The sequence below is a fragment of the Trichomycterus rosablanca genome, chromosome 6, assembly GCF_030014385.1.
Source record: "Trichomycterus rosablanca isolate fTriRos1 chromosome 6, fTriRos1.hap1, whole genome shotgun sequence".
NCBI classification, from domain to species: domain Eukaryota; kingdom Metazoa; phylum Chordata; class Actinopteri; order Siluriformes; family Trichomycteridae; genus Trichomycterus; species Trichomycterus rosablanca.
In genome coordinates this window covers 40,306,215-40,321,805 of record NC_085993.1, presented here as the reverse complement: position 1 = coordinate 40,321,805, position 15,591 = coordinate 40,306,215, and the positions used below count along the sequence as shown (strand labels likewise).

The 15,591-nt window shown below is 40.6% G+C and overlaps 1 protein-coding gene across 3 annotated transcripts in view; it reads right to left on the bottom strand.

The window, feature by feature from the left end:
* The window catches only part of ube2o (ubiquitin-conjugating enzyme E2O), a 54,046-nt gene that overhangs the window by 3,570 nt on the left and 34,885 nt on the right, over positions 1-15,591 (bottom strand). The window contains exons 9-18 of one of the 3 annotated variants that reach the window (XM_062997842.1): positions 14,578-14,728; positions 13,510-13,612; positions 10,791-11,133; positions 8,115-8,269; positions 6,520-6,632; positions 6,140-6,262; positions 5,792-5,881; positions 5,405-5,669; positions 3,463-3,921; positions 318-454 (exon numbers count right to left, since the gene is read on the bottom strand). In XM_062997842.1, the coding sequence (XP_062853912.1) occupies positions 318-454; positions 3,463-3,921; positions 5,405-5,669; positions 5,792-5,881; positions 6,140-6,262; positions 6,520-6,632; positions 8,115-8,269; positions 10,791-11,133; positions 13,510-13,612; positions 14,578-14,728 (1,939 nt within the window). The remainder of the gene's footprint in view (positions 1-317; positions 455-3,462; positions 3,922-5,404; positions 5,670-5,791; positions 5,882-6,139; positions 6,263-6,519; positions 6,633-8,114; positions 8,270-10,790; positions 11,134-13,509; positions 13,613-14,577; positions 14,729-15,591) is intronic. The other 2 variants (XM_062997843.1, XM_062997844.1) reach the window with 2 other exon arrangements.

Genomic DNA, 15,591 nt, shown 5'->3' with positions numbered 1-15,591 from the left:
TTTGGTTAAACTTTGGTGAACAATCTGCGGTTCACATACATCCTGAACTGTAGGGTAGATCTGTACGAATCACAGATTATCCCCGATCTGTTACACCACTACCTGGCCGCAATGGATTCCCACTGAATCATATTGCATACCAATCAGAAAGTAAAGATTGCCTTTCTGCATCAACATGGTCAAGTGTGCCGGATGGATGCCTGTCCATGTCAACAGTACTGCTCAGATTTATACCCGAGAGCTCAAAAGCTACACCACCCAAGCACCCAAACACTTGGTGTTGAACCCCTGGAGGAATAAAGCTGTCATGCACTCACCATGCGGTCCTCAAATGTCTTGACCATGATGCCATCAGGTAATGATGTAGCCAGCAAAGCCATCTCCTTCCTTACTGTGCTGAAGAACTTCTTAGCTTCAGCCGGCTGGAACTCCATCTTTTTGAATGTGTGGGTGTCTGGAAAACAGAACAACACATTAATACTCAGGGCAAATGTTCACCACCAGGCTTAAATGTATTTCATATCTGTTTTAAATCTTCCATTATAGTTACAGGAACATGCAGAGGCTTCTGGTTTAATGGATGTACTTGTGCATATAAAAAACTGTCAGGGCCAGACACCTACAGAACACATTTCTCATCAAAAACATAAACGTCAACTTGCCACACAGCCGAACAAATTCAGCACTGGTGAAGAAAGTGACAGATTTAAATGCCTCGGGATCCGATATAGACATATTTAACTGTCAGCATGCAATAATGTGACTCTGTAGTATGTCAATGACTGGCCACTCTTTAAGCCAATAAATCTTTGAGTCTCTACTCTTGTGGGATAGTGTTCCACATGATTTTTGAGCGTGTCTGTAGGGATGTGTGCCCAGAAAGAGGAGCACTTGTGGGGTCAGGTACATATGTTGGACATGTAGGTCTGGCTCACAGTTGACCTTCCAATTTATCCCAGAGATGGTTAATAGTGTTAAGATAAGGGTTATGTGCAGGCATGTAGAGTTCCACAGGGTGCATTTTATTTTGAGCTCCTTATGCCACTGATGTTATATAAAATGCACTACATATAATTATGTCCCCGACTGCATACATTTTTCCTTGTGTGAAGACCTTGCATGGTTGGCTCTTTAAATCAGAGTGAACTTTAAGAGCAGTGGCAAGGGATTAAAAAAAAAAAAACGTCAGCAGGGCTCGAAAACCAGCTCTCCATCGCTATGTGTAAACTGTTCAACAGCTCGATCCAAGCAGCTCGTCGATCACTTGCAGACTCAAGGAAAATATCTAGCGTGTTAAATATCTGGACCTGTCAGCAAATTTAAATCAGGAAGTATGAAAAGTGTTGCGATCAGGTTGTGATTGGTGGTGAGTGCAGTGTCGAACTACAACCAATGACAATGCAAGATTCAGAGTAAGGGGAAACCTGGGGGAGGAGTTGTAAATTTGTGGGCAGGGGTATACAGGTGCTGGTCATAAAATTAGAATATCATGAAAAAGTTAATTTTTTTCAGTAATTCCATTCAAACAGTGAAACTTGTATATTATATTCATTCATTACACACAGACTGATTGTTTCAAATGTTTATTTCTTTTAATGTTGATGATTAGAACTGACAACTAATGAAAACCCCAAATTCAGTATCTCAGAAAATTTGAATATTACTTAAGACCAATACAAAAAAAGGATTTTTAGAAATGTTGGCCAACTGAAAAGTATGAACATGAAAAGTATGAGCATGTACAGCACTCAATACTTAGTTGGGGCTCCTTTTGCCTGGATTACTGCAGCAATGCGGCGTGGCATGGAGTCCATCAGTCTGTGGCACTGCTCAGGTGTTATGAGAGCCCAGGTTGCTCTGATAGTGGCCTTCAGCTCTTCTGAATTGTTGTGTCTGGCATATCGCATCTTCCTCTTCACAATACCCCATAGATTTTCTATGGGGTTAAGGTCAGGCGAGTTTGCTGGCCAATTAAGAACAGGGATACCATGGTCCTTAAACCAGGTACTGGTAACTTTGGCACTGTGTGCAGGTGCCAAGTCCTGTTGGAAAATGAAATCTGCATCTCCATAAAGTTGGTCAGCAGCAGGAAGCATGAAGTGCTCTAAAACTTCCTGGTAGACGGCTGCGTTGACCTTGGACCTCAGAAAACACAGTGGACCAACACCAGCAGATAACATGGCACTCCAAACCATCACTGACTGTGGAAACTTTACACTGGACCTCAAGCAACGTGGATTCTGTGCCACTCTTTGTGAATCTCCCCCACATTTTTGAATGGGTTTTGTTTCACAATCCTCTCCAGGGTGCGGTTATCCCTATTGCTTGTACACTTTTTTCTACCACAACTTTTCCTTCCCTTTGCCTCTCTATTAATGTGCTTGGACACAGAGCTCTGTGAACAGCCAGCCTCTTTAGCAATGACCTTTTGTGTCTTGCCCTCCTTGTGCAAGGTGTCAATGGTCGTCTTTTGGACAACTGTCAAGTCAGCAGTCTTCCCCATGATTGTGTAGCCTACAGAACTAGACTGAGAGACCATTTAAAGGCCTTTGCAGGTGTTTTGAGTTAATTAGCTGATTAGAGTGTGGCACCAGGTGTCTTCAATATTGTACCTTGTCACAATATTCTAATTTTCTGAGATACTGAATTTGGGGTTTTCATTAGTTGTCAGTTATAATCATCAACATTAAAAGAAATAAACATTTGAAATATATCAGTCTATTTGTAATGAATGAATATAATATACAAGTTTCACTTTTTGAATGGAATTACTGAAATAAATCAACTTTTTCATGATATTCTAATTTTATGACCAGCACCTGTATATAGTTTCTATCAGAATATATCAGCTCACACACAAGCTTTACAGTATTGTGTGACCTTATAGTCCACGTCAAACCATAATACCAACGTTTTCATTGCAAAATATTTATTTATCTCCAAATCTCTCTGCAGAACAGACAATCCCTGCTGGCTGTGTTGCCAAATCCACCCAGATTCTTTTCTTTTTCCTACTTACTTTTACGCTACACATCAGTGCTCAAACAACTTTGATCGCTCGCTTCTTGTTGACGTGCATTTTTGGACATGGTATCATTACACCCCTTGTCACTTCTTGCATGTGTTTTTGTGACAAAACATAGTTTGGGAGACCAAACAAACTCATCTGCAAGTCCTCCTGGTGATAGATTGTGTAGTGTGTGACCCCATATCACCGATCAATCGTGTAGTGTGAAAACCACACCGACATAAATACTCTCGATTACAAGAGATCAAGTAGTGTAGTGTGAACTATACAGCAATCTGAACACCTTGAAAGTCGTGTAGTGTGAACCCAGCATAAGCGGCACCACCTTACTCCATCGGAAACAACGGCACAGCCAGCGCAAAAGCAACACAGCCTTTAGAGACTACATTTGAATCTGTTATATTTTATAATTAATAGACTTTGCAAAATCTTACCTGGTGCCCACTCTAGAACGGAGAACACCTCCCCCTTGGCACTGGTAAAAGTGACGCCGGGTTTGCCACCGCTCTGTTGGCACAAGACAGGCGTATCACTAGGCCACTCTGAGCGTACAGGCGTCTGTGGCTCAGGCAGCGCCGTCGCCCGCTCCTCCTCCATCTTCTCCTCCTCGGCGATGGCCACGTTGTCTAGCGTCTTTTTCAGGTTCTCCTGCAACTTTTTAATATCATCCAAAAAGCGCTTCTCCTTCGTGGGCTTGGCGTCGGCTGGTGTAGTCGGGCCTGTGGCGCCTGAAGGTTCTGCAGTCGGCGAGGTGGGTGAGCCAGTCCACAGCTGCTCTACAGTCATGTTCTTCAGGCTCTCCAGGATCTTCAGGGCTTCCTTTAGCTCGCGGAAGGCCAGTCGTGGGGTCTCCTTGCTGGGTTTATCCTCGGACCCCGGCATCCCGATCCCACCTGAAAGAATTGAAGATCCTCAAAGGTTAATATTTTTATTAAGAATTAAGCTGAAAAATAATTCATCTTAGTGCAATTCCAGTATTTAAGAACTTACATATAGAACAGAAGACGATTCCATATGTTGTTGCATACACTGATGAGCCAAAACATTAGGAACCTCCCCTTTCAAAATATGTGCATGTCACAGTCAGGGATGTTTTAAATGTTGGTTTGATGGTAATTATTGTGTTAAATGCAGCAGATCTAATCAGGCATAAACAATGTGGTGAATTCTAAAAGGGCCAAATCATTATGGCCAGTGTAACTCTGTAAATGAAACGCCAACGGTTGCTCATAGGCAACCATGGTGGTTACCCACCAACAGTGAGCATGAAGGCTGTAGCATCTGGTACAAATCAACGGAAAGGAATCTGCAGCTCAAACTTCTAATTATAATACTGTAGGGATGAAAGTCTCACACACTGCTTGAACCCATCTGTTAATGGGATCACCCGTCCACTGTCAAAAGCACCTACAGTGGACACGCAGACATTCGAACTGGACAAGTGGTGTGATTAATTCATAAAGTTTTCATAAAGAGTTTCCTTCAAGATCACGTGGATGACCTGGCATAGGATGCACTGTATGATTATTCATTTTGCGACATACAGAAACTGAAGGCCCTGCTGGTAATGTCCTGGTACCATATATGACAGGAATTTTTTAATTCTTTTAGACCCTTCACCTTAAAACTATTAGCACCATCCTGCAAGCAATGACTGGAATTGTATAATTATATTAAATGGGTGGATTTTCATAATTTGGTCATTTGGTCAGACCTGCTTCTGGTAATGAGATGGCATTTACGATTAGCTGTCTTCCTGAAAACACTTAGCGCATTGCTATGTTCTTCATTGCTGTAAGCAATGTTTACAGATTTCTATAAAAGCGGGACTGTGGCACAGGAGGAAGTGTGCATGCCACACTGTATCCAGAACCCTGGAGCGGTCAGCCACTGCCACTATGTTTGGAATATTCTGTGTCCATGTGGGCTTCCTCTAGGTACTAAGGTTTTCTCTCACCAAGTGGGTGCCAGTTGGTAAATCTGCTACAGCAAATTGGCCCTCAGTATAAGTGAGTAATATCATGCTACGGATTGGCAACAAAGTTTATTCATGCCTTGTACACAGTGTTGTACACAGGGTGGCTTCGGAAATACTCGGACCCTGAACAAATGACTTCCACTGCATTTAAATCAGACAATATCTGTTTAAAATGTACTGATTCCACTAAAGTTGTTTGAACAGTCACTCACATCAATGGAGGTGGTTTATTTTATGTAAACAAATTATTATAGTCATTGTATACTGTATACAGGAAAGCTATTCCACTAGTTAGTATACTTAGTGTTTTTACTGCTTTCTACATTATTGAGTACACTGCACATTTTATTTCATTACTCATTTAAGCAGAACCACTGAAAGTATTCTCTTTTTCATACCTGAAGGCTGGTCAGGCATGGATGGCACCACCTGTGCATCTGTGCCAGCTATGGCATTGGGAGTTGCAGCTTTACCCTCAGGCACTGCTTCCGTTTTAGGGGCGGAGCCTACTCCACCTGGCCCTCCCTCCTCTTCCGCCTGGCCGTTATCGGTCTCCCAGCTATCACTCTCATCCTCCCATTCCTCTGAGGACGAGCCGCTGGTGCTGCCTTCACCCGAGTCGTAATAAGTCTCCTCAATCTCTGACTCTACATTATAGAGGTGCTAAAGAGAACATGTTCCAACAAATATCATGTTATTCTATTTTCTAACTATAACATGACATGATATGAATGATAATACAGATAAAGTAATAAATGTATTTGATACATGGACACAATAAATACCTGAGGCAAGACGACAGATTTGGAGTTATCGGCCCACACCACCTCCACCTTACTGCTGACGTCGACTCTGCAGACCTGACCCACCGTCCTCTGCACACACAATCACACAAATTACAAACGTTCTATTTTCAGTGAGTGATATCAATAAACTTGGTTGAGTAATAGCTTTCTTTGTTTGGAAGGATGCTGTGAGCTCACTGAAGATTAAGAAGTCAGTGATATTATAGTTGTCCTGGTCTTGTACCTTACATTTTCATGTTTGATATGATAAAAAAACCCTACTTTAAATTTCCAGTGAGCTTCAAGATAGCACTAAAAACACACTAAGAAAGTAAACAAAAAATGTACCTCATCACTAAAGTCCTCTGAATCAGAGTTTCCAATCCGGATCACAATGTCTGTGGTGTGAAAGTGAAAGTCTGGATGATCAGAGATATCGTAAACACTGACGTCTTCTTCTTCGCCAATTACCTGAGCAAAGCAATAAAGAACATGGGTTCAAGCTATCTCTGCCCTTAATTAAAGAGACATACACAGATGAGACTCAGGTGAGGTGCAATCAACAGATCTTGTGGTCTAATACATTCTTGCCTTTTGTTTAACCATCCATACTGTCAAAGTAAATAACTTAATTCTCACGTGACTGCACATCCTCTACAGAGGCTCTCCTGTTTCTATTTTCTTGTCCCCATTTACAATAAGGCTACATTTCAGCCGGGTTCTCTCACCTCTACGTCGTCTCCTGCAGCGTTTAGTTTGATCCACTTTACCACACACGTCCTTGCTTTGTGATCTCCTCTTTGGATCACGCCATACACATTCGGGTCCTGCAGAGCTTGAGCTACCAAACAATCACAACAACATTTAATAAAATAATTTTCATTTTAATGAATTACAAACTGTATTGACACCTTTTACGACCATTATACAACAGTATGGAAAAGTGCTGATAAAAGTAAAGAGTGATTTGTTTGTTTTCATAACGCCATGTTGTCATATTTATGATATCAGTGATTTATGCTAGTTTTATTCTCTGCAGGAATCAGTGATTTATGCTAGTTTTATTATCTTGTATTATATATATGTTTTCAGACTTATATTATTAAAGAAATTGATGATTATTTTGGTATTATTCTGTGTGAGCGTTTCTTTTAATGTATTGAGCATATGTAGACTTTGTCTTTCACTGTTGTACTTTGGCCATTCGATCAAGATGTGTTTTATGGTGATTGGTATGTGACAGTTCTCGCAAAGTGTGGGGTCTTCTCCTAGTATTAAGTGTTTGTGTGTCAATTTGGAATGGTCTATTAGTGTATATAACGATCTGTACGTTTTCCATAATGTATTTTTTTTGTCTAATCCTCATGCAGTTTATTGTTTGTTTGTGTGTTCCATTAAAGTTGCCATTTGTTTTTAAATGTAGTCATTTATAAGGGGTTTGATGTCTGCTGGTGAAAGTTTGAGGTTGATGATTTTTTTTTGTAGTGTTCTTCCTCTTGCCAACTGGTCAGCTTCTTCATTTCCTGATATTCGGCAATGTCTACAATGTCCAGGTATCCAGCATAGTCTACTATTGAACTTTTTCCTCTGTGAGTTCTTTTATGGTTAAGAGTGATTTGTAAATTATTTTCTTAATACATTGGAAATATAACAGACAATATTTAATGATTTACCAAATGAACAACATTTTCTTGTACTTCACTCATCACTAATAATTTTCTCGACAATTAAAGAAATGATCAATCAGACAATTTTACTACCATTCTTTCATTATGGAAGTCTGCAGGACTTTAATTTTTATATTTTACACTTAAAAATGCATTACACATTTTATAAAGAGACAGATCAGAACACCAAGCAGCCAGTTGTAACATTTGCAGAATGTGGCCTGACACAGTAATATAATGTCATAAAAATAGATTCTATAAAGGTTGACTCTTCAGACTACAATTCAGTGTATCAGTCAATTTTGGCTGAGCTTCAGCTTAGAGAGAGATGGAAATGCAGAAAGGGGGAAAAATCCTAAGAGTTGCTATGTCCTGTATTAAAGCTAAAAAAAATAATAATAAAATGCATTAGCATAAATAGCATACATAACCTAATTTACATGACTTACTTTGTTAGTGCAGCTGCTAAAACCTAGTTTTATTAGTTTACTCTTTTTAGCATATTTTATCTAAAAGGTCTGGGATGGCAATTAGGGAGTGCAACTTTAAATCAGAAAAATGAAGGAGGGTGCAAGATAAAAACCCCCTGTCCTATGCATCAAGCCCTCTCTATATCGCAAAAGGTCATCTCTGAAAAATGAGTTGTGGACACTCACAGCGTTTGTCCACTACGTAGTCTCCGGGGCAGAACTCGTGGTTGTCAAGGTGCTGGATGGGGATGAGGTCATTAGAACGTATTCCTGTCTCCAACCTGCCATCCTTCCACATAACATCAGCTGAGGTTACCGTGGAAACCACCTCGACAGCCACCCTACACACAAACACATCAGATTTGGGTTTTTATCTGTTTGCTTTGAATCAGCCATATATTCAGATGGCTGGTTAAAGTGTTACCTTATTACTGTATATAAAATACAGCCAAAAGACAAGCTTCGGCTCGGCTGTTATCATCCTAAATGTTTTCTTTTTTTTAACACCCCCCCCCTTAAGTGCTCAGTGCTTTGGATTTTCATGTATCTAATGCATCAGAACCATGAAATGCAAACCTATGAAAACATGCTGTACTGTCATGTAGCAGCACTCCAACAGGTACAGTATATTCTGTGTCGAGACACTTACTAAGATGTCAGACAATAGCAGAGATGTTGTAAGCCACAAAGAGAGCAAGAGCAAGTGGTCAATAAACACAACAGGGTGTGTGTAAGTGTGTGTGTGTGTGTGTGTGTGTGTGTGTGTGTGTGTGCGCGCGCGCGCACTGGGTGTTATAGTCCCATACTGCAGCAGATCAGAAGATTCTGCACCAGCTAGAAAAACCAGGATGATTAACACACCGGGTTCAAGCTAAGTGTGCGCAGTTACCTTCAGCATCTAAATGTATTAATGGTACTAAAAATATGCAAACATTATAAAAATTATTAAAATGATATAATGAGAAAATAGACCATTTATAGTGCATGATATTCAAACACCCCAACCCCATCTTCTCTAGCTCCAAATATAAATCCAGACACAAATAAGCAAAGATGGGGTTTGTTGGATATTGCATTTGATGTAATTTTAAGAATAATGCTGCAGCAGGCAACTATTCTCATCAGCAAGTTGAGTGGAGGTCAGGTACTGATGTTGACAGCAATATATTTTCCCTCAGGGAATGAACTGAAGGAACTGTGTTGGAGTTTTAACACATCAGCACTAAAATTATAATTAGCTGCTTTCCCTCTGTACAAACCCAATTTTAAAAATGCTGGGACAGTTGGGCATTAGGTATAAAGCAAATAAAACACATAAAACAAGCATTGATTTGTACTGAACTAATAATCAGAAGATTTCTGGTTCAAGCACCACCACTGCCAGGTTGCTGCTGTTGGGCCCTTGAGCAAGGCCCTTTACCCTCAATTGCTTAGACTGTATACTGTCCCATTACTGTAAGTCACTTTAGATAAAGGCATCTGACACCCAAAAAGAAAGTGTTCTGTAAAGCTTCTGTAAACCATTTGGAGAGCAGTGCAGGCACTTGGGTGGTGCAGTGGTAAATTACACTAGCCCACTACCACTAGGATCCACGGCTCAAATCCACAATGGTGCTATTGCCCGGACAGGCGACTACATACAATCATGATAGGCTATGTTTTGGCCAAGGCTTAGACCCACTGTGACCCTGATAGGATCCCCATAATAAAGATATAATAAAATAGTGGTGATTAAATTATTTATTTATTTTATTAGGATTTTAACGTCATGTTTTACACACCTTGGTTACATTCATGACAGAAACGGTAGCCACCTGTTACACAAGATTCATCAATTCACAAGTTTAATGTCAAACACAGTCATGGACAATTTTGTAACTACAATTAACCTCCCCTGCACGTCTTTGGCCTGTGGGAGGAAACTGGAGCTCCTGGAGGAAACCCACGCAGACACCGGGAGAACATGCAAACTCCCCCATATGGGATGATCAAACCCAGGACCTTCTTGCTGTGAGACGACAGTGCTACCCACTGAGCCACCGTCCCATCCGGCTTCTGTAATAAATCTTACCACGAGTACAGGAACCATTTGGAGAGCAATGCAGGTGCTCTCCAAGTGGTGCCATGGTAAATTACACTAACCCACTTCCACCAGGATTCAGGGTTCGAATTCCCTGTGGTGCTTTTGGTTGGACAGGCATCTACAAAAAATCATGATTGGCTATGTTTTGGCTGAGGCTCTACAATGGATTGGACCCATTGTGACCCTGACCAGGTGAAATAGTGGTAAAATATGAAAATGAATAAATTAATGAACAGATCAACATGAGCCCATAGAAATTTTGGGCGTTTCTGGATGTTGTTGATCAATGACTTTTACTTAGCACAACAGACTTGTAGACTAGTAGACTTAACACTGTTCGATGCTGCGTCTACAAATGCAAGTTAACAGACAAGGGTTTATTAATAGTATTTCCAAATGTAATTGACATTTCAAAAATGTATTTGTTCTTGTTTTGTTTAATATTGTTAGTATAAATGGTGAAATCCCCAAATTCCTCGCATTTGTGCATTGAAAAACATTGGTGAAAAACTGTGTGAGAAAATTGAACCCATTCAACCCACACATAAACAAATGAGCCTGAGCTTAAAACTCCTTTCGTAGCCATTCATGACTTTTTTTTTAAACATTAATATGGTCTTAATTCACTTCTGTCCTAATGTAGGAGTTGCAGAAATTAAATTAGTTTACAGATTATTACTTTCTGCTATAATTGTCCCAAATTTTTTTTAAATTAAGTTTGTCCTTATTTGGGTACGTTCATATTTTGAAATCCACTAATAAGATTAAATGTCACGTACCTATCTCCTGGTTTGAACTCTCTGGAGAACTTGGTTTTCTTCTTTTTGTGTTTTCTCTTCAGGTTGCGGATAGACAATGGAATGCTCTTCTTTCTGGTTGGGCCACTTTGCAACGATGCCGTGGAGCTGGCCGACGATGTGATGGAGCTGGTGTCATCCGTGTCCTCTGCCGCATCCTCGTCTGATTCGAGGTCACCAAGAACAGGCCATTGACTCTGGGGAACTTCTGCCACCTGCTCCTTTTCCTCCTCCGCTGTCTCTGAGTTTGAAACAGAGCCATTATTGGAACATGGTGCCACATCCTCCTCCGTGTTATCCTGACGTTCCTCCGTCTGCTGCTCTACTGGATAATGACAGCAACAGTTACATTCAGTTTTTAAAAAATGTGATATTCAAATATTTTCCAGCACAATTTAACACCTAATCTGAAAATCATTCCAGAAATATATATATATATATTAACAGAATCTCAACATCACTGGTGTTCTGGATTGCATTTTAAAGGTATCTAATTAGCATTTTACCGATCAATGTACACATAGTCACCTATAATGACAAAGTAAAAACTTTTTAGAAATCATTGGAAAATCTGTGGTCCTTGGAACATTTAAAATCTTAAATTTTGTTTTATATAATTGGCCCGATTTGTGCATTGCCTCAATTTGATCGTGGAGATCCACAATTCCTTGGATATTATCTCCAATCAATAGAAATTGAAACAGGTGGACTCAATTGAGTTCTACACACATATATACATACACATATACAGGGGTTGGACAAAATAACTGAAACACCTGGTTTTAGACCACAATAATTTATTAGTATGGTGTAGGGCCTCCTTTTGCGGCCAATACAGCGTCAATTCGTCTTGGAAATGACATATACAAGTCCTGCACAGTGGTCAGAGGGATTTTAAGCCATTCTTCTTGCAGGATAGTGGCCAGGTCACTACGTGATGCTGGTGGAGGAAAACGTTTCCTGACTCGCTTCTCCAAAACACCCCAAAGTGGCTCAATAATATTTAGATCTGGTGACTGTGCAGGCCATGGGAGATGTTCAACTTCACTTTCATGTTCATCAAACCAATCTTTCACCAGTCTTGCTGTGTGTATTGGTGCATTGTCATCCTGATACACGGCACCGCCTTCAGGATACAATGTTTGAACCATTGGATGCACATGGTCCTCCAGAATGGTTCGGTAGTCCTTGGCAGTGACGCGCCCATCTAGCACAAGTATTGGGCCAAGGGAATGCCATGATATGGCAGCCCAAACCATCACTGATCCACCCCCATGCTTCACTCTGGGCATGCAACAGTCTGGGTGGTACGCTTCTTTGCGGCTTCTCCACACCGTAACTCTCCCGGATGTGGGGAAAACAGTAAAGGTGCACTCATCAGAGAACAATACATGTTTCACATTGTCCACAGCCCAAGATTTGCGCTCCTTGCACCATTGAAACCGACGTTTGGCATTGGCACGAGTGACCAAAGGTTTGGCTATAGCAGCCCGGCCGTGTATATTGACCCTGTGGAGCTCCCGACGGACAGTTCTGGTGGAAACAGGAGAGTTGAGGTGCACATTTAATTCTGCCGTAATTTGGGCAGCCGTGGTTTTATGTTTTTTGGATACAATCCGGGTTAGCACCCGAACATTCCTTTCAGACAGCTTCCTCTTGCGTCCACAGTTAATCCTGTTGGATGTGGTTTGTCCTTCTTGGTGGTATGCTGACATTACCCTGGATACCGTGGCTCTTGATACATCACAAAGACTTGCTGTCTTGGTCACAGATGTGCCAGCAAGACGTGCACCAACAATTTGTCATCTTTTGAACTCTGGTATGTCACCCATAATGTTGTGTGCATTGCAATATTTTGAGCAAAACTGTGCTCTTACCCTGCTAATTGAACCTTCGCACTCTGCTCTTACTGGTGCAATGTGCAATTAATGAAGATTGGCCACCAGACTGGTCCAATTTAGCCATGAAACCTCCCACACTAAAATGACAGGTGTTTCAGTTATTTTGTCCAACCCCTGTATGTTCTCTCTCTTTCTATCACACACACACACACACACACACACACACACACACACACACACACACACACACACACACACAAACACACACAAACACACACAAACACACACAAACACACACAAACACACAAACACAAAACCATGTCCATCCCATTCTAAAATCATGGGCATACGTATAGTATTGTCCCCCAGATGTTCTGCAGATGTTACAGCTTACTCTATTCTAAGAAAGCTTTACACAACATCATAAAGTGTGTCTGTAAGAATTGTGTCCATGAGGTAAGAGCACCTGTGAAGTCAAGCATTGATGCTGGACAAAAGGGTTTGGCCCACAACTGATGGTTTGATTTTCTCCTATGGTGTTCAGCAGCACTGAGGTCAGGGCTTTATTAAATCCACCGAAGCTCCTTCACACCAAACTCATTAAACCATGTCTTTACTACATCTTGCTTTGTGCACAGTCAAAGGACCTTCCTCAATCTGTTGCCAAAAGGTTGAAGCCACAAAATACATTTTCTGTCAATAATGATTTACACCTATAGTTTATACACGCATGTTAAAATGTGTGAATGTTTTATGGTTGTGTTTTAAATGTTTACAGTGCAAATGCTGTTCTGCCCTGAATTTTTTTCTCAATAAATTAAACATCAAGTTAGGTCAGCAGCATCCAGTCAGTACTGCACCTTCAGCCTCATCTGCTTTCATGGCCAGCTGTATGCTGTTGGAATGCACGTCTGCGCTCTCTGCAGCTTTCTTTCCAGGATGCTTTTTAAACATTCGTTTAACCTAAAAAAAGAGAAAGAAGAAGAATGATGTCACTGACTCTTAGCAGGGCTGCTAACAAGAAGTGTTAATCATCCTCACATCATACTCACACTAGAAAAGGTGTAGGATCAGTATCAGATCTGTAACTGGGCAGACTTTCTATTTTAATTTAATGAACAAATTTCAAATGTTTAGGGAAATAGAACCCCTATTTCCAAAATAATTGGGGCACTGTGTAAAATGCAGTAAAAAGAAGAATCTGTTCGCTGTTGTCCTCTTGAATCTTTACTTAACTGACAAAAGTAGAAAGAAAATATTTCTAATGTTTTTAATGAACAACTTCATTGTGTTTTGGAAATAGGATAAAATTTTGAATATGATGCCTGAAACAGCATCTGTAAAAACCTGGGACAGAGGTGAAATAAGAGTGAAACATTTATAGAATGTTCAAGTTACTGTGTTCCAACATAGACAGACAGATATCCAGAGGGAAAATATTGATAGAAAAAGCGACACAATAATTTTGTGTTTGTTTGTTTGTTTGCGTTTATTGCCATTCCAGCTCAATTAGGCTATGTCCATGGCATTAGAGGTTTAGCTCAAAACCAAGTTTAAGCTAAGTAAAAGTTAATGTACTATATTTACACAAAATGAAGAATAAAAGTATAAACACTACAGAAACATAACACTGACGGAGCTACTGGAGAGGCTGCCGCTCACAACGACGCCTAGACTAGACTGTTAAGGTGAATTATTAGCAGGAGAGTGAATCATGATTGGGTCTACAAGGAGGATCCACCAAACGCTCAGTCTGTATAAGCAGTAATAGGTGGTGGATCACCACTTTGTATTAGGTACAGCTTTCTGGTATTTACATTTATTAATTATGTTTTAAGCACAGTGCTCATTGGGCTCATTTGGCCAGATGCATTTGGAAGAAAACATGCAATCAAAAGGAATTAATGTAAAAGTGCTGAAACCCCCACCTTGCGAATGACTGGGTCCTCAGGCAGTACTGGCGCCCCCTCTGGCCCTTCGCAAGTGATTCGGGTTGCGTCTCCTTTGGCAGGAAAGACATAGAGAGCTCTCTCACCCAGCTGCCTCTGCGTGTGGTCAAAATATCCCAGGCGCTTTACTCTAAGCAAGAGAGATCAAATAATAAAGTGATTAGAGTTACCACAGAGGAAAAGCTCAGCTCTAACAGTGATCTGTTCTCACCAGTCTAGATCAGACAATGCTGCACTCTGAAATATTGTTAAAGCTCAGCATCAGAGGATCAGACTGCAAATCTCTGCACAGCTAAATCTCTAATAGCTTTAATTTATATAAAAGAGAAGATCCTGTATTACTGCAGTGCTGCAGAGAGGAATGTCTAGCAAAACATCACCTGAACTGTGCTGAAGATATCTGCAATGCACCCAAGGTGTTGTCATGTTTAATGGATGAATATAACAGTACACAGTGTAGCACCTGTGATGAAGGTCATCGCTGATTTGAATCACAATCACCAATTATGAGCGTTAGTGCATCTCAACTTTAGTGTGTCAGAGCACACAGCATATAAAACTTGCTTCTAGTGTAGGTGGAATTTAGAGTAAAGACCTCATTTGGATTCACAATGTGGTAAATAAAATAATGACTGAATGATCATTTTCGACTGCTCCTGTTAGGGGTCACCACAGCGGATCATTTGTCGCTATATTAGATTTTTACACCGGGTGGCCTTCCTGACGCAACCCTCCTATTTATCCAAGGTTTGGGACCAACACTAAGGGTCACTGTTATATCCTTTCAATAGCTAGGTTCACATACCACTATGCTCCTTTGTATTTGTGAGCCCAGCCTGGGATTCAAACCCCTGGGACTCAGTGGCTTCTGTGGATTATGCCACACAAGCTCAGTTGACAAGCTTTGATGATTTGTATTTATTTAATTTAACTGATTTTTTAGTCAGTAAAGATTTCCAATGTTTTCACTGAGCAACCTCATTGTATTTTTCA